The 24,490-nt window shown below is 45.7% G+C and overlaps 2 protein-coding genes across 2 annotated transcripts in view; both read left to right on the plus strand.

Moving 5' to 3' along the window:
- The first annotated feature begins 1,114 nt into the window (after positions 1 to 1,114).
- The window catches only part of ADSS1 (adenylosuccinate synthase 1), a 48,635-nt gene continuing 25,259 nt past the window's right edge, over positions 1,115 to 24,490 (plus strand). The window contains exon 1 of the mRNA XM_084631757.1: positions 1,115 to 1,368. Within this exon, the coding sequence (XP_084487883.1) occupies positions 1,186 to 1,368 (183 nt within the window). The 5' untranslated portion in view covers positions 1,115 to 1,185. The remainder of the gene's footprint in view (positions 1,369 to 24,490) is intronic.
- LOC311522594 (uncharacterized protein) lies at positions 17,371 to 22,531 on the plus strand (the record flags this gene model as incomplete). The annotated part of the gene is made up of 3 exons (XM_084632066.1): positions 17,371 to 17,956; positions 18,533 to 19,055; positions 22,510 to 22,531. The coding sequence occupies 3 exons, from the start codon at positions 17,371 to 17,373 to the stop codon at positions 22,529 to 22,531; spliced, it is 1,131 nt and encodes a 376-aa protein (XP_084488192.1).

Raw genomic sequence — 24,490 nt, forward strand, 5'->3', positions numbered from 1 at the left:
CTATGGGGAAAAGGTGGCAGTTGCCCTTCTGACATTTATTCCCCCCCACAACTTTTGGGATGTATAAGTAGGGGCATAGCGAGCAGATCGAGGGACGTGATCGTTCCCCTCTATTCGACATTGGTGAGGCCTCATCTGGAGTACTGTGTCCAGTTTTGGGCCCCACACTTCAAGAAGGATGTGGATAAATTGGAGAGAGTCCAGCGAAGGGCAACAAAAATGATTAGGGGACTGGAACACATGAGTTATGAGGAGAGGCTGAGGGAGCTGGGATTGTTTAGCCTGCAGAAGAGAAGAATGAGGGGGGATTTGATAGCTGCTTTCAACTACCTGAAAGGGGGTTCCAAAGAGGATGGCTCTAGACTGTTCTCAATGGTAGCAGATGACAGAACGAGGAGTAATGGTCTCAAGTTGCAGTGGGGGAGGTTTAGATTGGATATTAGGAAAAACTTTTTCACTAAGAGGGTGGTGAAACACTGGAATGCGTTACCTAGGGAGGTGGTAGAATCTCCTTCCTTAGAGGTTTTTAAGGTCAGGCTTGACAAAGCCCTGGCTGGGATGATTTAACTGGGAATTGGTCCTGCTTTGAGCAGGGGGTTGGACTAGATGACCTTCTGGGGTCCCTTCCAACCCTGATATTCTATGATTCTAACCCCGGTGCCTCAGGCTGGAGTGTGTGTTTCCAGTGACACAATCCCTGGTGCCTCAGGCTGGAGTGTGTGTGTGTGTGTCTAGTGACACAACTCCAGTGCCTCATGCTGGAATGTATGTCCGTCCAGTGACACAACCCCGGTGCCTCAGGCTGGAGTGTGTGTGTGCGTGTGTCCAGTGACACAACCCCTGGTGCCTGTGACTGGAGTGTGTGTTTGTGTCCATCCAATGATGCAACCCCTGGTGCCTCAGGCTGGAGAGGGAGTATGTGTGTGTCAGTGTAGTGTATCCAGTCACAGTCCCCCCCGAGTGTGTGTCGGCTCCGGCTGGGGCCGGCCTCTGAGTCCGCCTGCCCCCCACTGCCCGCCCCCGCCCGTCCCGCGCTCCGGGCTGGCCGGGCCCTGGGCAGGCGGCTCGCGCGTCAGCGCGCGGGGCGGGCTCGGGGCCCGGCTAAAGGGGCGGCGGACGCGGCGCGGTAGCGCGCACACAGCCGGGCTCCGGGCCGGGCGGCGCTGAGCGAGCCAGGCAGGCCCCATGGCCACCAGCCGGGCGTCCAACGGCCGCGCCGCGCACCCCAGCGCGGGGCTCAAGCGGGCGCGCGGCGAGCCGGGAGGCAGCAGAGTGACCGTGGTGCTGGGGGCGCAGTGGGGGGACGAAGGCAAAGGGAAGGTGGTTGACCTGCTGGCCACCGAGGCGGATATCGTCTGCAGGTGCCAGGTGGGTGCAGGGGGGCGGCGGCGGGGGCCGTAGGGGCTCGCAGGGGGGCAGGCTCCGCGGCTCTCATGTGCGCTGTGGCGTCTTGCTTGGCTCCTGGCGTGTTTACCCTGGTGCCTTTATTAATTATTATTCTTCTCTTCGCTCCGATTTGCCGTTTCTCTTCGTCTCGCTTTTCTCGGGCCCTTGTTCTGTCTTTTAACCCCTCTGGCATCTTCTCTCCTCCACTTTCCCCGGATCCCTTTTCTCTTTCTCCCTTTTGTCTCTCTTTCGGGTTCCCCCTTTTCTCTTTCTAGCTCCAGTTTCTTTAATCTAATCTATCTATCTGATCTCTGGTATCTTTCTCTTTATTTGTCTATTTCTGATCTCCCTCTATCTCTGATATTTCTCTTTGTCTATCTCTGATCTCCGCCATCTCTGATAGGTCTATCTCTGATATCTTTCTCTTTATCTCTCTGTTTCTGCCATCTCTCTCTGTCTCCTTTTGCCATCTCTGCAATCTCGTTCTGCCATCTCTCTCTCTCTCCTCTTTGCTTTTCTGGACATTCGCATTGTTTCTCTCTCCTCCTGTCCCCCACTCTCTGGTCCCCTGTTGTCCTTTCTCTCCCTTGTCTCTGTGCTCGAGGAGGAGGTGTGATTCTTCCCCAGGACCGGGCTGGGAACCTTCCCCCTCCTCTGGTTGCAGATTGAAATGTCACTGGGAAAGGGAAAAAGTCCTGAACTATAAATATAAATAGCTGAGCGTTCATGATAAGAGACACAAGATCCCGATGTTCAGACAGGCATGGGCCGTGACTGAGCAAGGCGTCTGCTGCCGTCTGATAGCGGCCCGTCGGCTGGCTGGGGACGCGATGCATGCAGCATGTGTCAGATGATTGCCTCTTGGAGAAAAGGTTGCCTAAGGTGACCAGAAGTCGGAGCAGCTAGTGTTTCCTGGGGGCCTGCCCTCTCCCCTCCTTGCACTACGTCCTCATGATCGATGGATGCTTGCCCCTTTGGGAAATTAATCTGGCTGGGTTCTGCAGGAGCCCTACATTTCTGTGATTATATGTAACAAGTCCCAAGATCTTTCGTTGAGCAGCCCTTTCCACTCAGTTGACCACTTGCACTTAATGGATTTAATACTACTCCAGTTTTGTTATTGTGTAAGGGAGAAAGTACTAAGTAGTTCAAAGACTGGTCACTAATAAATCTTAGTTTTCTTCAGTTTTGCCACCACATGTTTTGGATGGGCAGATCTTCCCTGCAGAATTGCTTGAAACTTCTTTTAAAAATATTTTGAAATAGAATGTGTATAGTGAAAATAGAGAAAGGAAGTAGCCACTTGAAGTATTTTTGTGTGGTCATGGAACTTATTACACTGCTTTGCTTAGATTTATTTCTGATTTGGTCTGAATACTAAATAGAGTATAGTTCACAGAGGCTCAACACACAGAGACTTGTTTAGTATAAGCTAAAGAATGTGGACATATTGTATACAATATACATAATCTTAATTACTTAAAAAAAAGATAGTCAAAGCATGAATCATGAAAGTGCTTATGCAAACATAGTTACAATGCTTATCTGAGGAAGAGCTCTGTATAGATGGAAAGCTTGTCTCTCATACCAACAGAAGTTGGCTCAATAAAAGATATTAACTCACCCATCTTGTCTCTCTTATCTTTTAACTGTTATAATTATTTCTATAAATTTTATTCTGATTGTATTCATACAAGTTCAGCTCAGTTAACAGGTTATATGAACTGTTTCGGTTTTAAAATGCACAAGGACAAGCAGTGAAAAGCACTGATATCCTTGAAACTGAGAACCCCAAGGACATTTCCTAATTAAATAAGTTAAGTAAATAATATTTAACTTATGTGTCAAAGTTTAAGAATGTGGGTAAAGTATTTTCAGTTGGTATTGATCTTGAATCCCCTTGGCAGGTTCTCTCTACAAATGGAGACTAATGAATGTGCATTAATATGACTGTACTTAAGGTTCCTCCACAATTTTCTGTGTCAACTTTCATAAGCAGCAGTGTATACTCTGGTTTTAGAACCACTTTAGGAGACTGAGGCAGGGAATTGGCTTGAAAAGCTTAAAACTGGACCTGGAAACACACTTTATTTAGGCCCTAATCCTGCAAATTTGTAAGCGTGCTTAATTTTACTACTGTCAGTAGTACCATGGCAGATGGTAATAAAGTTAAGCACAGTATATATGTGGCTGGAGGATTTGGGTCTTAATGGGTGGTGGCTGAGGGAAGACTTTAGTCATTTTGAAGGGAAAAATAAAATTAGAATAGCAATTTTTTATATTTGAGTGGCAAAAAAGTAGAAGTAGACATCTTAAGGTGCTTTAAAAGTGGTCTTTTTCCAAATAAAATATTTAAAGTGCTAATCTGGATTACAAATTTGCTATTTAGAGGACAACATTTTTAAAAGATTGTCAACTTAATCATATATTGTGAATAAATCATTGTAGCTTGTGTTAATATTAACACTATAGATTATTAAAATGGAAAGAAGTTTAAAAATCCTGTTTAATTTTGACAGGTTTCAGAGAAACAGCCATGTTAGTCTGTATTCACAAAAAGAAAAGGAGTACTTGTGGCACCTTAGAGACTAACCAATTTATTTGAGCATGAGCGTTCGTGAGCTGAGCTGTAGCTCACGAACGCTCATGCTCAAATAAATTGGTTAGTCTCTAAGGTGCCACAAGTACTTGAGCTGTAGCTCACGAAAGCTCATGCTCAAATAAATTGGTTAGTCTCTAAGGTGCCACAAGTACTCCTTTTCTTTTTGTTTAATTTTGACTATCTTGTTTCTTTACTATTTGTCTCCTCATTGGCAATGAAAATCAAAGAAGTCTTTTTCACTTGTGTTTATAGTCAGTTTCACATTCAAGGAGACAGTTTTGTAAACACATAAGCATGTGTGTAACTTAACTCATGAGAATTCAGATGGAATTGCTTATGGCAGTAAAATTATACACATGTTTAAGTGTTTGCAGAGTCAGAGCCCAAGTTCTCAATATGGCAATGTTTGGTTTTCAGGCTCTGGGCATAGACAATTGGGACTTGGATTGTTCAGGATTGCATTAGTAAATAAAGGAAAAACTGAATTTGGAACAGAAGTTCATTAAATATGTTTATTTTTAATAAACTGAGATAAGTTATGGTACAAAATGCTCATTAAAGTGATATACAACAGCTTGTTGTATATTATTATTGTAAAACTTTAACCCCCTCCCAATGAAAAAAAACTGCCTACTCTCCTGACTGTAGAGGAATGTTTATTTCTTTTAAAACAGTTGTTTCTGCTGGAATCAAATCTTTATGTCATGGGAACATGTTTTCTGGTCTAAGGTTTGTAAAGTATTTTCCTTTCTTTTTAATAGAATTTAAAATTGGGGCCAAATTTGTTTCTCAGGATCCCTTTAAAATAACAATTAAAAAAAATTAATGTGGATTCCAACTGGAATTTTTAGTATGTGGATTTATTAATGCAAATCTGTGACAATCAGATTCTCATAGATCTCAGCTGGGGAAATAAAGCAGAAGTCACAAGGACTAAATTAAAAGTGGAAAGCAGGGGTAGTCAGGAACTGTGGAGGTCAGCTGGAGAACATCCAGGTTCTTCTTCCCCATTCTGTCTTGCTTCTCCATATCCACATGGGAAATCTACAGTCACCCGGGCAGAAAAATCTGATTGTGCATTGGCCAGCTGGATTCTGCAATTCTGGCTGTGTTTGCAATATTAAATTTCGAAGGAATGGCTGATTCCCAAACTTTTTTGGTCACATTGTTTCAGGTGAGTTTTTTTTTTTTTTTAATGCATACTTAAGATATCTGCCCTGTAATTTATCTCAGTTTTACAACAAGCAGAGCTCAAAACTTTAGCTTTAAAAAAAAAATGAAATTTTAGGATGAAATCCTGATCCAATTGAAGTTAGTAGTAAACTTCCATTGAAGTTAATAGGGCCATGATTTAATCCCTGTAGTTTGCAGAATACAGCAAAATAAATCCTTGTGAGTCTCTTCTAGTTCAGCAATTACTTTTGTGCTTCTATAAATATGAAAGATTGTTACCTAGCTATAATCATGGACCATTCTAGGGGGCATGTTTTCAATCTCCCTTAATTAAAATGCCTGCCAGATATATGAGCAAATCTTATTGTATATGCAAATCCACAGAAGCAAGCACAAAAATGCATTTTATGTACAAATAAGTTTAATGACCCTAACTACAATTAGCTTTGTGTAAGCATACAAGTGGGATTACATACACATTCAGAAACCTGGATTTGTGTATTAGAGGTGGGCAACAGAAAATTTGGCCCCACAAATTTAACTCAAAGCAAAATTCAGAAATAAGAACATAAGAATGGCCATACTGGGTCAGACCAAAGGTCACCTAGCCCAGTATCCTGTCTTCCAACAGTGGCCAATGCCAGGTGCCCCAGAGGGAATGAACAAACAGGTAATCAAGTGATCCATCCCCTGTCGCCCATTCCCAGCTTTTGGCGAACAGAGGCGAGGGACGCCATCTTACCCATCCTGGCTAATAGTCATTGATGGACCTATCCTCCATGAATTTATCTAGTTCTTTCATTTTCTGGCAAGTTCCACAGGTTGACGGTGCATTGTGTGAAAAAAATCATTTTTTTTTAAGCCTGCTGCCTATTAATTTCATTTGGTGGCCCCTAGTTCTTGTGTTATGCGAAGGAGTAAATAACACTTCCTTATTTACTTTCTCCACTCCAGTCATGATTTTATAGACCTCCATCATATCCCCCCTTAGTAGTCTCTTTTGCAAGCTGAAAGGTCCCCGTCTGATTAATCTCTCCTCAGCTGGCAGCCGTTCCATACCCCTAATCATTTTTGCTGTCCTTTTCTGAACCTTTTCCAATTCCAGTATATCTTTTTTGAGATGGGGCAACCACATCTGCACACAGTATTCAAGATGTGGGCGTACCATGAATTTATATAGCAGCAATATGATAGTGTCTGTCTTATCTATCCTTTTCTTAATGATTCCCAACATTCTGTTTGCTTTTTTGACTGCCACTGCACATTGAGTGGATGTTTTCAGAGAACTATCCACAAGGACTCCAAGATCTCTTTCTTCAGTGGTAACAGCTAATTCAGACCCCATCATTTTATATGTATAGTTGGGATTATGTTTTCCAGTGTGCATTACTTTACATTTATAAACACTGAATTTCATCTGCCATTTTGTTGCCCAGTCACCCAGTTTTGTGAGAGCCCTTTGTAGCTCTTTGCAGTCTGTGGAAAAGTGGGCTAATGTTGGCTTCTAAGAACGGTAACACCCACAATATAAAATACTGTGCATTAATCTTGGCTCCCTGCAGTAACTACACAGAGTGGAATAAATTAAGGGTTTAGCTGAAAATATATAATCTTAAGTAAAAAAAACAAACAATCTTTAACGTGCTGGTGCGTTTTTGGGGGCACGTCAGGCTTTTGATTAATAGGGTATCAGGCATAAATGTGAAAGTTTATTGATTTTTAGCCTTCACGACATTGCAAGATGCAGCACCTAAGGGTAGATTTCTAGTGTAAAAACCACTTTAAATAGTTTGGACAATCTGCAGCAGTGGCTCTCAACCTTTCCAGACTACTGTACTCCTTTCAGGAATATTATTTGTCTTGCATACCCCCAAGTTTCAGCTCACTTAAACTACTGGATTACAAAATCAGACATAATACAAAAGTGTCACAGCACAATATTACTGAAAAATTGCTTACTTTCTTATTTTACCATATAATTATAAAATAATTCAAATCTAAATATTGTAGTTACATTTCAGTATATAGAACAGTATGAACAGTCATTGTCTGTATGAAATTTTAGTTTATAGTGACTTAGCTGTTGTAAAACTAGGCAAATAGCTAAATGAGTTGAGTACCCTCTGGAAGACTTCTGTGTACCCCCAGGGGTACATGTACCCCTGGTTGAGAACCACTGCTCTGCAATCATGTTAAGAATGACAGAAGTTCTATAATGCCGTGGTTACCAAACTGCTGTTCATGGAGAATCTTTGTGGTACGCAGTGAGCTGAATAATCACATGATGCTGGCTCTCTTCCTTGTTTTCAGGAGCTAAATTTAATTAAAAGAAGCTAACTATACATTAGAGAGACTTCTCTAAAATTTTCCTTTTTATATATAGTTGCCAAAGGGATGTTGCATGATCTCAAACGGGAGACGGTGTGCTTTGCACTATCTTGGGAAGCAGTTTGTGAGAATCTTTCTTGTAGTATGTGTTTTCACACTGAAAATGTTCATAAATTCCAGCTGTGATGCATATCATGCAATTAGAGCTGTCAAAAATCATTTGACACTTTTCCAACCAAAAAAGATTAATATTTTTTATTTTGTCAAAACAGAAATTTCCTCAGAATAGTCATTTTCTGATTTTAGGTTTTATTTTGAAAAACTAAAAATGGTTATTTGATTTTCAGTTGCCAAAAACTCAAACTTCTCGGTTTTCAAATTTCAGCAAACAATTTGGCCAGATCCCCTGAAATGTTTATGAACTTTGTTTTTTACAACCTGTAGGAAAAAAATGTTGACAAAACAATTCCATCAACATGTTTCATGGAGAGGGAAAATGAGTTTTCGTTATAAGAGAGGCTACATTGCTGATAAATCCTTCATGTGGTCCTCTTTTAACAGTCAGTAAATGTAATAGATTTTGTGGAACAGACTGATTAGAGTAGCAAAGTATTGCTATACAGCATTTATGCACCTCCCTAATTTCAGCCTGAAAGAAGTATAACATTGATTCAACAATAGTGACTAGTCCAATAAGGTAATAAGATTAAAGATTCACTCCTATTAAAAAAAGAAAAGGAGTACTTGTGGCACCTTAGAGACTAACCAATTTATTTGAGCATAAGCTTTCGTGAGCTCACTTCATCAGATGCAGCTCACAAAAGCTTATGCTCAAATAAATTGGTTAGTCTCTAAGGTGCCACAAGTACTCCTTTTCTTTTTGCAAATACAGACTAACATGGCTGTTACTCTGAAACTCCTCTATTAGAGGCTGGTTTTCCCCCTCTGTCAGAGGTCATGCATGCCCTGTCCCCTTTTGGGATGGGGTACGGGTTGTTATAGGCTCACAGGCATGTCTGCACAACCCCTCTGGGTCTCAGAGTAATGTGGCCAAACAGCCAAAGTCAGTCTACCTGCCCTCGCAATCAGGGCAGCGGAGCCCAGGTAAGCAGAGCAGCCCTCACAATCAGGGCCCAAGTCAGCAGAGTTGGTGTGGCTGGGCTGCCACCCCAGGGTGGGCAGCAGCCAGGATAGGGGGATCCACCCCATCAGGTCCCAACCCAGGGCCCTGTCAGTGGCAGTGTTGCCCACCACCAGCTCAGCAGGGATCCAGCCAAAATACAGCCAGGTCTCCAAACACCTCCTCACAAAGCCTCCCTGGGTTACTTCCTAGCCGCTTGTCTGCGGCTTGTGGTCTCATGGTTTCCCCGGTCTCTCCTCCTTCTGTGGCTTCTGGAGTTAGTGGGTAACTGCCATCCAGCTGGCCTCTGCATCATGGAGTGTCGGCAGTCCTTCAGCAGGAGTCTGTAGCAAACCTCCTTCCTCACCTGCAGTCAGCCTCAAATGAGCTGGGCTGCTCCCTTTATACCTGGCCTCCAGTCAGAGCATGCCCAGCAGAGCTGAGGGGGCATGGCCTCCTCAGCCCAAAGAGAGGAATTAACCCCCGCAGTCCCAGTGCGGGGCATGCACGCCCTGTTACACCCTCCCATCCATGCCAAACAGTGGACTTGTGAGATCAATGACACTTCTAGCTTCCAGATGTCTGGAAGGAAGGACTCTTAAAGGATTCCTGAAAAATACAACCTGGCAGCTCATGTCAAAATTCTTTTAGGAATGGGAAGTAGAGATGGAACGCCAGTTTAGTGGAGGTGGCTGCTGTAAGAGTTAGCCCAGTTCCATAAACAGTGGGGAAAAGTTTGCAAAAATCTATGGCTTACAAAAATCTACCATCAGGGCAAGTGCTATCTATTATTAGTTGTTCTCTGAATATATAGGAAAATTGTAGATAAATCACCTTGTGATGTTATTAATATAAACTGTGACCGTATAGATCATTGTTGCAACCAAGATCATATAGTGGCACCAAATCTTGTACAAAGAAGGTCCAGTAAGGTGTCTATGAAAAGGTTATGATTTGCTGGTTATGATTATGCTATCTATATGCGGGTATCATTTTTGTATTTAGAGTTATAGGTATTGGCTCTATACTGTCTGATTTCAAACTTGTGCTATGCTTCTGGGTGACACCCCAGACAATTTGGCATCAGCACTGCCTAGCCTGTTTGATGGCCCATTAAGGACCATCAGCTGTACAACTGACCCATTGAGAGAAGGCAGATACACCTTGTGACTCAGCAAGGCATGCAGGGACATGCCTATGGACAGAATTCTAAGGTTTTTCCATGCCATGTGTTGGGTAGTTTGTGCTTGGACCAAAGGAGGCATAAGCATAAGCAAGGGACTATAAAAGGCAGCTGCACCGTCTACATTTTGTCTTCAATCCTGCTTCTTACCTCTGGAGGAACTTTGCTACACTGAAGCTCTGAACAAAGGACTGAATGACCCATCCAAGCTGTGGATGTACTCCAGAGACTTGATTTGAGCCTGCAGTTTATTCCATCACTGCTACAAGCCTGAACCAAGAACTTTGCCATTACTGTATGTCATTGATTCCATTTAATCAGTTTTAGCTCTCATCTATATTTCTTTCTTTTTATGAATAAACTTTTAGATTCTAAAGGATTGGCAACAGTGTGATTTGTGAGTAAGATCTGACTGGTATATTGACCTGGGTCAGGGGCTTGGTCCTTTGGGATCGGGAGAACCTTTTTTCTTTTAATGGGGTATTGGTTTTCATAATCATTCATCCCCATAAGGAGTGGCGCTGGTGGTGAGACTACGGAACTGGAGTATCTGATGGAATTGCCAGTGAGATAAAACCGAAGTCCTCTCTGTTTGGCTAGTTTGGTTTGCCTTAGTAATAAAGGACACCCAGCCTTGGCCTGTAACTGCCCCGCTCTAAACAATTTGTCCTGAATTGATACTCTCAGTAGTGTCCCACCAAAGGCAGCATCATTATACACCTGTATCCAAGTTGGATTATTTTCCAATTAGGAATTGTCTCAGCTTTACAATAAAAGGAATGTCAGGCATGGATAGAAAGAGATAAAAATCATGGGTGATATTAGTGACGAAAGCAAAGTGCTGTAATTTAAAATGATAATGTAAATCCCATAATCTCTCGTTATTTCTCAGTTGTGACCCAGAAGTTTACAAACTCCTTTGTACAGAAGAGGTTATGAACAGCACATTAAAATGAAGTGTATCAGATGTTATCAAGTGAAGTGTTGAAAGATTATCAAATAAGAAAATCTAGGGGAGAGACTGGGATTCAGATGGAAGTGTAAAGGCTAGCAGGACTTGAATCCAGCATCCCCACACTGCCACCAGCAATTACCTGGCTACTCCCTGTAGCCCACAATCCACAGACATTTGATGCCACAGGAAGTTACACCTCAAGGGGTCTGATTGACAATGGTCTTAGCCATCCCTGATTGGCTCCTTGTCCCTATATAAGCCCATGGAGCATCCCTAGAAGTGTTCAGGTAACAGTATGGATCCTTTATGAGCTACCCTACTTCTCTGTTCCTAATCTCCTTGTATTGACCTTGGCTCTGACTTGTATTCTGACTCCTGATTGACCCCTGGAATTACCAACACAGACCCTGAGACCTGGTATTGACTCTCAGCCTGATTCCTGACTCTGTCTCTGACCCTCAGTTTACCTCCTGACTCTGACTCTAGCTTGGCCCTCAGCTTGACTCTTGACATTGATACTGGCTGTGACCCCTGGCTTCAGTTCCAGAATCCTAAACTCCTGCCACTAGTCCTGCGTTCCTTTGCCCAGGATCCTGATGGCTTGCCTGGACCATCCCTAACCTGTGGAGAAGGCTGTCCCTGTTGGACATCGAGGCAGTGGGTTGCCCCCTTCCCAACATGTCCCAAGGGATCCTAGACACAGCTGAATGGGGTGACAGCCCGCAGGAGGAGCTTCCCATATTGCAGACACAAGTGGTCCAGCTCTTGTCTGTGAACCAGACCCTGTAAGTGCAGACCACCCAGCTATTTGATGAAAATGCCATGTTACAGGCCCAACTGACACAGTATGCCACCAAGAACCAGATACTGTGAAAGCAGGCTGCCTGGGTGTGGGAGGAGAACACTGTGCTACAGTCATGTGCTGCAACAGCATACCTGGGCCAAAAATCCCCTTCCCAGAGCATTTTAGCAGAGACTACCAAAATTTCAACCAGTGCTGCCTTCTGTTCCTGCTCTGCCCCCAGTTCTTCTCCACTGACCAGGTCAAAGTCTCCTGATGGGAGAGGTACTGCAGTGGGCTTCACCCTAGTACAACTATGGAGCCCAACATTGCCAAACTGGGACACCTTCCTCCAGGCCTTCTCCTCTATTTTTGATGACCCCACCACATTGTTTGTTGGAAGGACCCCTGCGAAAACTATAGCCAGAACAGGGACCGACTGGCTCCTCCACCACCCACTTTTGGCAATTCAGCTCCAATAGAATGGAATGAAGCAGCCCAGCTCTACCAATTCAAGGGGAGATTACGTGAAGAGATCCAGCGTAAGCTAGCTCATGTGGAAATCCCAATCCACATAGATGCCTTCGTCAGTCTTGTCATAAGCATCAATAACAGGCTGCGCAAGCGAAGAGAAGAGAGGAAGTGCACGGCCACCCAGCAGCGTATTAACGCCTAGGCTGACAAAATTGCAGGGCGGCAAATTTATAATAGCAGCCAGAGGCTGCTTCCCCCCGCCCCAACTCCACCCCTTTCCTGCCCCCTCCCTGGCCCTATTGGTCCTCTTCCCCAAATCCCCGCTCCAGCCCCGCCTCCTCTCCTGAGCGCGCCGCATTCCCCCTTCTTCCCTCCTCCTTCACGAACCTGTTTCGCACACAAGCACTGGCAGGGAGAAGCAGGACCTGGCAGCACGCTCAGGGGAAGAGGCAGAGCAGAGGTGAGCTGGGGTGGGGACCTGCTGCGGGGGAGAGCGGCAATTATTTCAGGGCCTAGGGGCAGCAAAATCATTAATTTGCCACTGCTGCCACCTAGCTGATGTACCCCAGTAGGCTTACATTACTACTAAAACCCATGAAGGAGGAGATGCCATCTTCTCTTAGCACTTGTTTCTATAGCTAGCCACTAAAAGGAATGTAAACTTTGTGTAAAGAATGGCACACTATAAAAATTTAAAATTCATTCTTTTAGCAGTTCTGGTGATTGTGGTGATACCCACTCTAAGTCATATTTTCATAGCAGTAATAAATATATATAGGGTACATCAGATCATTATAGATTTAGAACAACATGGTGACACAGCTATTTTAAATTTAGGCCTCTCCTTTGGGTACCAGTGGGATCTTGTTAGGACCACCTGGATTATAAATACAGAAAGAGAACGTCAGGTTTAAAGTTACCAAGAAAACAAGAAAACAAGCTTCCTAAGAAAACAAGCCTAATTTCCAGTATCATATATAAAATCTACTAAATGTATTATCTGATATAAGCATTAGAAGAAAACAGCTGAAAATTAAGATCAAGTGACATCTTTTTTATTTCATTTGTTGTGTGACTGGCTAGCCAGTCACACAATTTATTTACAGATATCAGAAAAGTAATGTTCATGTCCTTAGGTCGTTACTCCCCCCAGGAACATCACTACTCTTCTGCAGAAGAGACGGGCTAAAGATGAGCAGACATCTTATGCTGTTCCGGTTTTAATTCCTCGGTTCTGGTGTTCTGCTCATTTTCATCAGGATGTCTAATTATCCTGTTTAGGATTTAGAGTGAATGGGCTGTAACAAACTTTGAATATGTTGCTTTCTTCCCATCTTCTGCAGCCCAGTTTTGGGGTTTTGTTCCGAGGAAGAGGGGTTCTATTTACAACCAAGAGTTATTTAACCTTACTCGTATGAAGTATGAAATACAGAGCTGCAGTTAAGGATATTAACTTTAGAAATATTTTGTATGTTCTTTCACAGGTCAGAAGCTTTGCTCAGGTCTCGAGCTGTGTGTATTTGTATTTATTTATCATACTAATGATGAGCTCATTAGGCTTTAGGAGATTGAAACATTTTGTTCTGATTTCAACATCTTACAATTTAAAAAAATTTATAAAAGTAGGGGGTTGCACACCTCGTAGCTTCTGTAGGCCAAGCTCATTGGATGCACCAGGGGCTCCTAGCATCCCTCCTTTCCACCCCACAAGCTCCCTATGTATGGCCTCCCATCCCCTTCTGTTTAGGGACTCCCTGCAATCCACTCACATGCCAGAGGCTCTCTGTGTGCCTCCCATCTCTCCCTCCCCCATCATTCTTTCCCCAGAAATTGAGGGGCTCTGTATATCCCCCATTCCTCCATGCTATGATCCCCCATGCTGGTGGCTCGGTGTGCAGCCCCTTTTTCCCTCCATGCCAGCCAGGGTCTCTATATGTCCCACCCATGCCAGGGTCCCCATTATTCCTGCATGCCAGGGGCTCCATGTACCCACATTTCCCCATGCTAGGGACTCTGTATGCCTCCTCCATTTCCCCATTTCTCTCTTTTCCCCAAACCAGGAGCTCTGTGTGTACCTCCTTTCCCCACATGTCAAAGGCTCTTTATGCACCGCCATTCTCTTTTTCCTCCTCCATCATGCTTTCCCATCCCCCTGCCCCCATGTTCTCCTTTTTCCTTCCTTCTTTCTTTCTCTGTCAGTATTTTAAAACTGTATTGGGAGGATAAGAACAGCTAATGTGAGGCATGTTGTTGTGCTGGAAATTGCAGAGCTGGTTGAAGCTTGATACGGGAATACAATATCACAGATAGGCCTAAACTCCAAAATCTTTAAAACTGGAAAAGTTTTAAATAAAATGATGTACTGAAGAAGGCAACAAGTTTTATGAGGTAACCCAAGAGACTTCTTATACTGTGTCCTTTGCAACCTAGGCACTACAAGGATGGGTGTTTGATAATATATTGTAAAAATAAATCTATTTATCAATGTATGCATTCTTTTAACGGAAGTCTCACCATGCAGGGACTCTTGTGCAATTAGTAGAATGCAGCAGTCCCAAGGAATTCCCCTTGTTTAAAATGAGAAAGTTGGTCTTATCTACACTTAAAAGTGATGTCAGCCTAGCTCCATTGGTCAGGGGTATGAAAAACCACATCTCTAATTGAGGGCTTGTCTACACTTAAAACACTGCAGGATGCACTGCACTGCAGTAGCGCTTCAGTGAAGATGCTACCCACACTGATGGGAGAGATTCTCCCATTGACGTAGCTCTGTCTACACCGGGGGGTTAGGTCCGTTTAACTCTCACCCCGAGAAACATAGCTATCCCAACCTAATTTCCTAGTGTAGTCCAGCCTCAGATATAATGGAAGACGGCTTCTGTCAATGTAGCTAACATTATTTAGGGAGTGGAGTTCCTGTACCAGCAGAAAAACTGGAACCCTGTTGGTGTGGACTACGTCTATCCTAGTGGGCTGTCCTGGCATAGCTCTATGGATATAGGCTTACTCTCACTTAGTGCAACTTCCCCTCTTATGTACACTTAAATCTCTTTTTGAGCCTGGAATATGACATGCATCTCAGGCTGCACTAAATTTAGACCAAATTGTTGGAAAGGGTTTTAAAGATTTAGAAGAAAGACAGTATGATTTTAAAACAGCACAGGAATGTAGAAAAGTTAAATAGAGCAGCCTTTGGGCTGGAATTTATTGAAATTCCACATAACATACAAATGAAAACAAGTAACATAACAGTAATATTATGTACATACTAATGTACATAAAAGTGCATTAAAATAAACTAAAATACCTCAGATTTTCTTTCATATAATATAAGCCATGTAGTAATGAATACACAGTGTTGTCAACTCTTGCCTTTTTGTCATGAGTCTTGTGATATTTGATGCTTTTTATTAAAGCTCCATTTTCTAGAGCTATGTAATTACCTGAAAATTTCTGATTTCATTAAAAGATACAAGTTTCTAGCCCTCGTGGTTGTGGAGAAAAGCTTGCAAATGTGACCTGAGTGCACCCTAAAGGCTCAAAACCCAGAAGGCAATTAAAAGAGAACCCAACCTTTATTTTTTTAATATTTATTAAATCTCATGATTCTTAAATCAATCCCATGATTTTGCCCTTAGTCATGGGTTTCGAATGCTCTGAGACTGTAATACTGAATACACATCCTATAACACAATTAATATAGCTATGAGGGCTCCAGGCACCCATGGTCAGCCCTTGAAGGGAAAAAATATCTTGTGGTGTTCTTGAGCAAACTACTTGGGAGTTAGATCCCTAGGCACTTGTAAAAATCCCAGTAGTCACCTGTCTGTGTGTTTTGGTGCCTAAACAGCATTAAAAATCTGGCCCTTAGCTTTCAAGGGTCACTTTCAGTTAGACTTAGGTTTTTAAGTACCTAAGACAAGTTTAGAATATGAGACTTAGGTTCTTTAGTAACTTAGGCACTTTTGAAAATTTCCCCCCTATTCTCCAACTGCAAGACATTAGTGACTTAAATAACAGAACGCCACTAGCCATCACCTTCAGCCCCCAACTAAAACCTCTCCAACGTATCATCAAGGATCTACAACCTATCCTGAAAGACGACCCATCACTCTCACAGATCTTGGGAGACAGGCCAGTCCTTGCTTACAGACAGCCCCCCAACCTGAAGCAAATACTCACCAGCAACCACACACCACACAACAGAACCACTAACCCAGGAACCTATCCTTGCAACAAAGCCTGTTGCCAACTGTGTCCACATATCTATTCTGGGGACACCATCATAGGGCCTAATCACATCAGCCACACAATCAGAGGCTCATTCACCTGCACATCTACTAATGCGATATATGCCATCATGTGCCAGCAATGCTCCTCTGCCATGTACATTGGTCAAACTGGACAGTCTCTACGTAAAAGAATAAATGGACACAAATCAGACGGCAAGAATTATAACATTCAAAAACCGGTCGGAGAACACTTCAATCTCTTCGGTCACTCGATTACAGATCTAAAAGTTGCAATTCTTCAACAAAAAAACTTCAAAAACGGACTCCAACCAGAGACTGCTGAACTGGAATTAATTTGCAAACTGGATACAATTAACTTAGGCTTGAATAAAGACTGGGAGTGGATGGGTCATTACACAAAGTAAAACTATTTCCCCATGTTTATTCAATCCCCCCCCCCGTCCCACTGTTCCTCAGACGTTCTTGTCAACTGCTGGAAATGGCCCACCTTGATTATCACTAGAAAAGGTCTGTTCCCCCCCCCCACCCCGTGTCGCCCCCCCCCCCCTTGTTGGTAATAGCTAACCTTAAGTGATCACTCTCATTACAGGTTTCCACACCCTCAGTAGGTAAAACAATCACATCACCTTCATGCTCTCCTTGTGCCCTGGCTAGGATCTCACCCTGATTAGACAGAGTTGCTACACCCTTTTCCAACAACACACTAGCAACAGGCAAAATACAAGCACCAGAATTGTCTGGTCTCTGGGATTTTACATAGCCCTGGTCTACACTAGGACTTTAGGTCGAATTTAGCAGCGTTAAATCGATTTAAACCTGCACCCGTCCACACAGTGAAGCCCTTTAATTCGACTTAAAGGGCTCTTAAAATCGATTTCCTTACTCCACCCCTGACAAGTGGATTAGCGCTTAAATCGACGTTCCCAGCTCGAATTTGGGGTACTGTGGACACAATTCGATGGTATTGGCCTCCGGGAGCTATCCCAGAGTGCTCCATTCTGACCGCTCTGGACAGCACTCTCAACTCAGATGCACTGGCCAGGTAGACAGGAAAAGAACCGCGAACTTTTGAATCTCATTTCCTGTTTGGCCAGCGTGGCAAGCTGCAGGTGACCATGCAGAGCTCATCAGCACAGGTGACCATGATGGAGTCCCAGAATCGCAAAAGAGCTCCAGCATGGACCGAACGGGAGGTACGGGATCTGATCGCTGTTTGGGGAGAGGAATCCGTGCTATCAGAACTCCGTTCCAGTTTTCGAAATGCCAAAACCTTTGTGAAAATCTCCCAGGGCATGAAGGACAGAGGCCGTAACAGGGACCCGAAGCAGTGCCGCGTGAAACTGAAGGAGCTGAGGCAAGCCTACCAGAAAACCAGAGAGGCGAACAGCCGCTCTGGGTCAGAGCCCCAAACATGCCGCTTCTATGATGAGCTGCATGCCATTTTAGGGGGTTCAGCCACCACTACCCCAGCCGTGTTGTTTGACTCCTTCAATGGAGATGGAGGCAATACGGAAGCAGGTTTTGGGGACGAAGAAGATGAGGAGGAGGAGGAGGAGGTTGTAGATGGCTCACAGCAAGCAAGCGGAGAAACCGGTTTTCCCGACAGCCAGGAACTGTTTCTCACCCTAGACCTGGAGCCAGTACCCCCCGAACCCACCCAAGGCTGCCTCCTGGACCCAGCAGGCGGAGAAGGGACCTCTGGTGAGTGTACCTTTTAAAATGCTATACATGGTTTAAAAGCAAGCATGTGAAAGGATTACTTTGCCCTGGCATTTGCGGTTCTCCTAGATGTAGTCCTAAAGCCTTTGCAAAAGGTTTCTGGGGAGGGCAGCCTTATTTCGTCCTTCATGGTAGGACACTTTTATCACTCCAGGCCAGTAACACATACTCGGGAATCACTGTAGAACAAAGCATTGCAGTGTATGTTTGCTGGCATTCAACCAAAATCCGTTCTTTCTCTCTCTGTGTTATCCTCAGGAGAGTGAGATATAATTCATGGTCACCTGGTTGAAATAGGGTGCTTTTCTTCAGGGACACATTCCTGCTGGGCTGTTTGCCTGTGGCTGAACAGAAATGTTCCCCGCTGTTAGCCACGGGGAGGGGGGAGGGTTGAGGGGGTAGTCACGCGGTGGGAGGAGGCAAAATGCGACCTTGTAACGAAAGCACATGTGCTATGTATGTAATGTTAACAGCAAGGTTTACCCTGAAAGAGTGTAGCCACTGTTTTATAAAATGTGTGTTTTTAAATACCGCTGTCCCTTTTTTTTTCTCCACCAGCTGGATGTGTTTCAATGATCACAGGATCTTCTCCTTCCCAGAGGCTAGTGAAGCTTAGAAAGAAAAAAAAACGCACTCGAGATGAAATGTTCTCCGAGCTAATGCTGTCCTCCCACACTGACAGAGCACAGACGAATGCGTGGAGGCAAATAATGTCAGAGTGCAGGAAAGCACAAAATGACCGGGAGGAGAGGTGGAGGGCTGAAGAGAGTAAGTGGCGGGCTGAAGAGAGTAAGTGGCGGGCAGAAGACAGGGCTGAAGCTCAAATGTCGCGGCAGCGTGATGAGAGAAGGCAGGATTCAATGCTGAGGCTGCTGCAGGACCAAACCAGAATGCTCCAGTGTATGGTTGAGCTGCAGCAAAGGCAGCTGGAGCACAGACTGCCACTGCTGCCCCTCTGTAACCAACCGCCCTCCTCCCCAAGTTCCATAGCCTCCACACCCAGACGCCCAAGAACGCGGTGGGGGGGCCTCCGGCCAACCAGCCACTCCACAACAGAGGATTGCCCAAAAAAAAGAAGGCTGTCATTCAATAAATTTTAAAGTTGTAAACTTTTAAAGTGCTGTGCTTAAAGTGCTGTGTGGCATTTTCCTTCCCTCCTCCACCACCCCTCCTGGGATACCTTGGTAGTCATCTCCCTATTTGTGTGATGAATGAATAACGAATGCATGACTGTGAAGCAGCAATGACTTTATTGCCTCTGCAAGCGGTGATTAAAGGGAGGAGGGGAGGGTGGTTAGCTTACAGGGAAGTAGAGTGAACCAAGGGGCGGGGGGTTTCATCAAGGAGAAACAAACAGAACTTTCACACTGTAGCCTGGCCAGTCATGAAACTGGTTTTCAAAGCTTCTCTGATGCGTACCGCGCCCTCCTGAGCTCTTCTAACCGCCCTGGTGTCTGGCTGCGCGTAACCAGCAGCTAGGCGATTTGCCTCAGCCTCCCACCCCGCCATAAACGTCTCCCCCTTACTCTCACAGATATTGTGGAGCACACAGCAAGCAGTAATAACAGTGGGAATATTGGTTTCGCTGAGGTCTAAGCGAGTCAGTAAACTGCGCCAGCGCGCCTTTAAACGTCCAAATGCACATTCTACCACCATTCTGCACTTGCTCAGCCTGTAGTTAAACAGCTCCTGACCACTGTCCAGGCTGCCTGTGTACGGCTTCATGAGCCATGGCATTAAGGGGTAGGCTGGGTCCCCAAGGATACATATAGGCATTTCAACATCCCCAACAGTTATTTTCTGGTCTGGGAAGAAAGTCCCTTCCTGCAGCTTTTGAAACAGACCAGAGTTCCTGAAGATGCGAGCATCATGCACCTTTCCCGGCCATCCCACGTTGATGTTGGTGAAACGTCCCTTGTGATCCACCAGAGCTTGCAGCACTATCGAAAAGTACCCCTTGCGGTTTATGTACTCGCCGGCTTGGTGCTCTGGTGCCAAGATAGGGATATGGGTTCCGTCTATAGCCCCACCACAGTTAGGGAATCCCATTGCAGCAAAGCCATTCACTATGACCTGCACATTTCCCAGGGTCACTACCCTTGATATCAGCAGATCTTTGATTGCGTGAGCTACTTGCATCACAGCAGCCCCCACAGTAGATTTGCCCACTCCAAATTGATTCCCAACTGACCGGTAGCTGTCTGGCGTTGCAAGCTTCCACAGGGCTATCGCCACTCGCTTCTCAACTGTGAGGGCTGCTCTCATCCTGGTATTCATGCGCTTCAGGGCAGGGGAAAGCAAGTCACAAAGTTCCATGAAAGTGCCCTTACGCATGCGAAAGTTTCGCAGCCACTGGGAATCGTCCCAGACCTGCAACACTATGCGGTCCCACCAGTCTGTGCTTGTTTCCCGAGCCCAGAATCGGCGTTCCACAGCATGAACCTGCCCCATTAGCACCATGATGCATGCATTGGCAGGGCCCATGCTTTCAGAGAAATCTGTGTCCATGTCCTGATCACTCACGGGACCGCGCTGACGTCGCCTCCTCGCCCGGTATCGCGTTGCCATGTTCTGGTGCTGCATATACTGCTGGATAATGCGTGTGGTGGTTGATGTGCTCCTAATTGCCAAAATGAGCTCAGCGGCCTCCATGCTTGCCTTGGTATGGCGTCCGCACAGAAAAAAGGCGCGGAACGATTGTCTGCCGTTGCTCTGATGGAGGGAGGGGCGACTGACGACACCGCTTACAGGGTTGGCTTCAGGGAGCTAAAATCAACAAAGGGTGTGCCTGTACATCAAGGAGTATTTCAGGCAGGACTGCACGGAGGGTTCCAATAAGAAATGGTGCACCAAAGTTATCGTTGTTATTGGAACAAGGAGGTTAGCCTGGCCTCTGATTGATACATGGCTAGATTAACCTCGCTGTGCCTTCTCTGTGACTGACTGCAGTGTGATCTAGACAGGGGAGGAGGAAAATGAGTACAAAACAAATCTGGTCTATTTCTTGTTCTGACCCACTCCATCTATCCTTTACATCTTTGGCTGGCAGCAGACAAAAAAGGCGCGAAATGATTGTCTGCCCTTGCTTTCACGGGGGGTGGGAGGGTGGGAACGGGGTCCTGACGATATGTACCCAGAACCACCCGCGACAATGTTTTAGCCCCATCAGGCATTGGGATATCAACCCAGAATTCCAATGGGCAGCGGAGACTGCAGGAACTGTGGGATAGCTACCCACAGTGCAACGCTCCGGAAGTCGACGCTTGCCTCGGTACTGTGGAAGCGCTCCGCCGAGTTAATGCACTTAATGCACTTAGAGCATTTTCTGTGGGGACACACACACTCGAATATATAAAACCGATTTCAAAAAAACCGACTTCTATAAATTCGACCTAATTTCGTAGTGTAGACATACCCATAGACACTAACTGGATGCGACCTAGTTACAGTGCCATTCTCCCGAGCAGACACAAACTTAGGACCCTTCCCTTCCTGGGCTTTAGCTGAATCCAGAACCAACTCTGAGACAACTGCACTATTTTCAACCATCACAGGCTGAAAGGGCCCTTCTGTCTGCTCCACAGACAAAGAAGAGCTGGACACACTTTCTCCTTTACCAAGCACCTTGCCACTCCCAACAGATAACCTGCCCTGCCTGTGTCTCCCCACACTCAGCTGGGGTCTCAGCTCCCACTGTGCGCAGCGCTGCCCTTGCTGTCCCAGTGGGGGTAGGCAGCAAGCTCGCTGCTTTCCTCACTGCATCAGAGCCAGCGTGAGCCCCCTCTCCACCGATTGGTTCCCTGGATTCAAATTCAAACCCTTGGCAGTTACAGGAGCAAGGCCTGGATCCTGTCCCAAAGAGACACAGTCACCCCACAACAGGGTCTCGCAGCTGGTATCCTGGAGAACCCCAAGGACCAGCCAGCCCGACCCCTCCTGGGTCTGCACAGGGATCTGGGCCATAGGCAGGGCGAGGGGCTTCATCCCTGGGACCCTCACCCAGCTCACACACCCCTCAGCATCTGAGGCTGCACCACCCAGGGCCTGACAACAGTTCTCTCTGTCCCAAGATCTCGCCACCCCAGGAATGTCTCCCCATTGACCATCACCTTCCGCTCCCACTGGAGGTCCGAGGGGCCTGACCCCAGGAAACTCCACACAGACATATATGTTGGGGTCAGGAATGGGAGCCTGTCCACCTCCCCACCCATCTGGCTGACGGAGTCTATGGCCTTGGGACCCAGCAAAGGAGCTAGACACCGGGGCTTTTCCGCAGGGTCCCCCTGGTTCAAATCTTCAGCCTGCTCAAAGGCAGTGAGGTGGGCATCCACATTGCCCCGCACCTTAACCAGGGGCAGCAATTTAGTCTCGAGGTTCCCTGCAGAACTGGCACCCCGGGGTCTATCCCCACTCACCTCTGGGAGGTCCCCTAGGCCTCTCCGCTCCACCACCGCCAGTTCATGCTGCTGCTGCTTCTGCAGCTCTTTCTCGGGCTCTCGCTGTCTCTCACAGTCCTCTTGCTCTCTCGGACTCAGCTCCAATCCCATCCATCTCTGATCCCCCGATGGGGAACCCGATCATGAAGACCCTCGTCTGGTTGGGGACAGGAGTCTTGGTGATGCCTGGCTACCACTCCAGCTGCTCCCAGATCCTGCTATAGCCCCATTTGGGGTCAGGAATCTGTTCCTTAGAGCGGTCATCCTCCTCCAGCTGCATGATTAGCTGTGCTTTGGTGAACTTTCCAATGCTCAACCCTTCCTTTCTGCATAGGGTTACAATGTCCTTCTTAAGGAGACGGTGACAGGCCATCACTCCGCTCTTCCCAAGTTGTTGTGGACTCACAGGCCTGTGTGCTCTCAGCTCCCCACGGTTTCCAGGGAGAACCCCTAGTGTGCCTGCCCTTCTCGAGGTCACCACCTCTTTGCCAGGGTCGAGCTGCAGACTCCTCCGCCCCTGGGACCGCTTGCTGCAATCCACCCTGTTGTGTATGGTAACACCCATTGTTTCATGTTCTCTATGTATATAAATCTCCCCTCTGTATTTTCCACTGAATGCATCCGATGAAGTGAGCTATAGCTCACGAAAGCTTATGCTCAAATAAATTTGTTAGTCTCTAAAGTGCCACAAGTACTCTTTTTCTTTTTGTGGATACAGACTAACATGACTAACATTGTTTCTTGACTTTAGCAAAGCTTTTGACACGGTCTCCCATAGTATTCTTGTCAGCAAGTTAAGGAAGTATGGGCTGGATGAATGCACTATAAGGTGGGTAGAAAGCTGGCTAAATTGTCGGGCTCAACGGGTAGTGATCAATGGCTCCATGTCTAGTTGGCAGCCGGTATCAAGTGGAGTGCCCCAAGGGTCGGTCCTGGGGCCGGTTTTATTCAATATCTTCATAAATGATCTGGAGGATGGTGTGGATTGCACTCTCAGCAAATTTGCGGATGATACTAAACTGGGAGGAGTGGTAGATACGCTGGAGGGGAGGGATAGGATACAGAAGGACCTAGACCAATTGGAAGATTGGGCCAAAAGGAATCTGATGAGGTTCAATAAGGATAAGTGCAGGGTCCTGCACTTAGGACGGAAGAACCCAATGCACAGCTACAGACTAGGGACCGAATGGCTAGGCAGCAGTTCTGCAGAAAAGGACCTAGGGGTGACAGTGGACGAGAAGCTGGATATGAGTCAGCAGTGTGCCCTTGTTGCCAAGAAGGCCAATGGCATTTTGGGATGTATAAGTAGGGGCATAGCAAGCAGATCGAGGGACGTGATTGTTCCCCTCTATTTGACATTGGTGAGGCCTCATCTGGAGTACTGTGTCCAGTTTTGGGCCCCACACTTCAAGAAGGATGTGGATAAATTGGAGAGAGTCCAGCGAAGGGCAACAAAAATGATTAGGGGACTGGAACACATGAGTTATGAGGAGAGGCTGAGGGAGCTGGGATTGTTTAGCCTGCAGAAGAGAAGAATGAGGGGGGATTTGATAGCTGCTTTCAACTACCTGAAAGGGGGTTCCAAAGAGGATGGCTCTAGACTGTTCTCAATGGTAGCAGATGACAGAACGAGGAGTAATGGTCTCAAGTTGCAGTGGGGGAGGTTTAGATTGGATATTAGGAAAAACTTTTTCACTAAGAGGGTGGTGAAACACTGGAATGCGTTACCTAGGGAGGTGGTAGAATCTCCTTCCTTAGAGGTTTTTAAGGTCAGGCTTGACAAAGCCCTGGCTGGGATGATTTAACTGGGAATTGGTCCTGCTTTGAGCAGGGGGTTGGACTAGATGACCTTCTGGGGTCCCTTCCAACCCTGATATTCTATGATTCTATGATTCTATGGCTGCTACTCTGAAACCTGTAATTAATTAAGATGAGCTATTATCAGCAGGAGAAAAAAACTTTTGTAGTGATAATCAAGATGGCCCATTTAGACAGTTGACAAGAAGGTGTGAGGATACTTATCTCACACCTTCTTGTCAACTGTCTAAATGGGCCATCTTGATTATCACTACAAAAGTTT

The sequence above is a fragment of the Lepidochelys olivacea genome (assembly GCF_965140295.1).
Source record: "Lepidochelys olivacea isolate rLepOli2 genome assembly, chromosome: 6".
NCBI classification, from domain to species: Eukaryota; Metazoa; Chordata; order Testudines; family Cheloniidae; genus Lepidochelys; species Lepidochelys olivacea.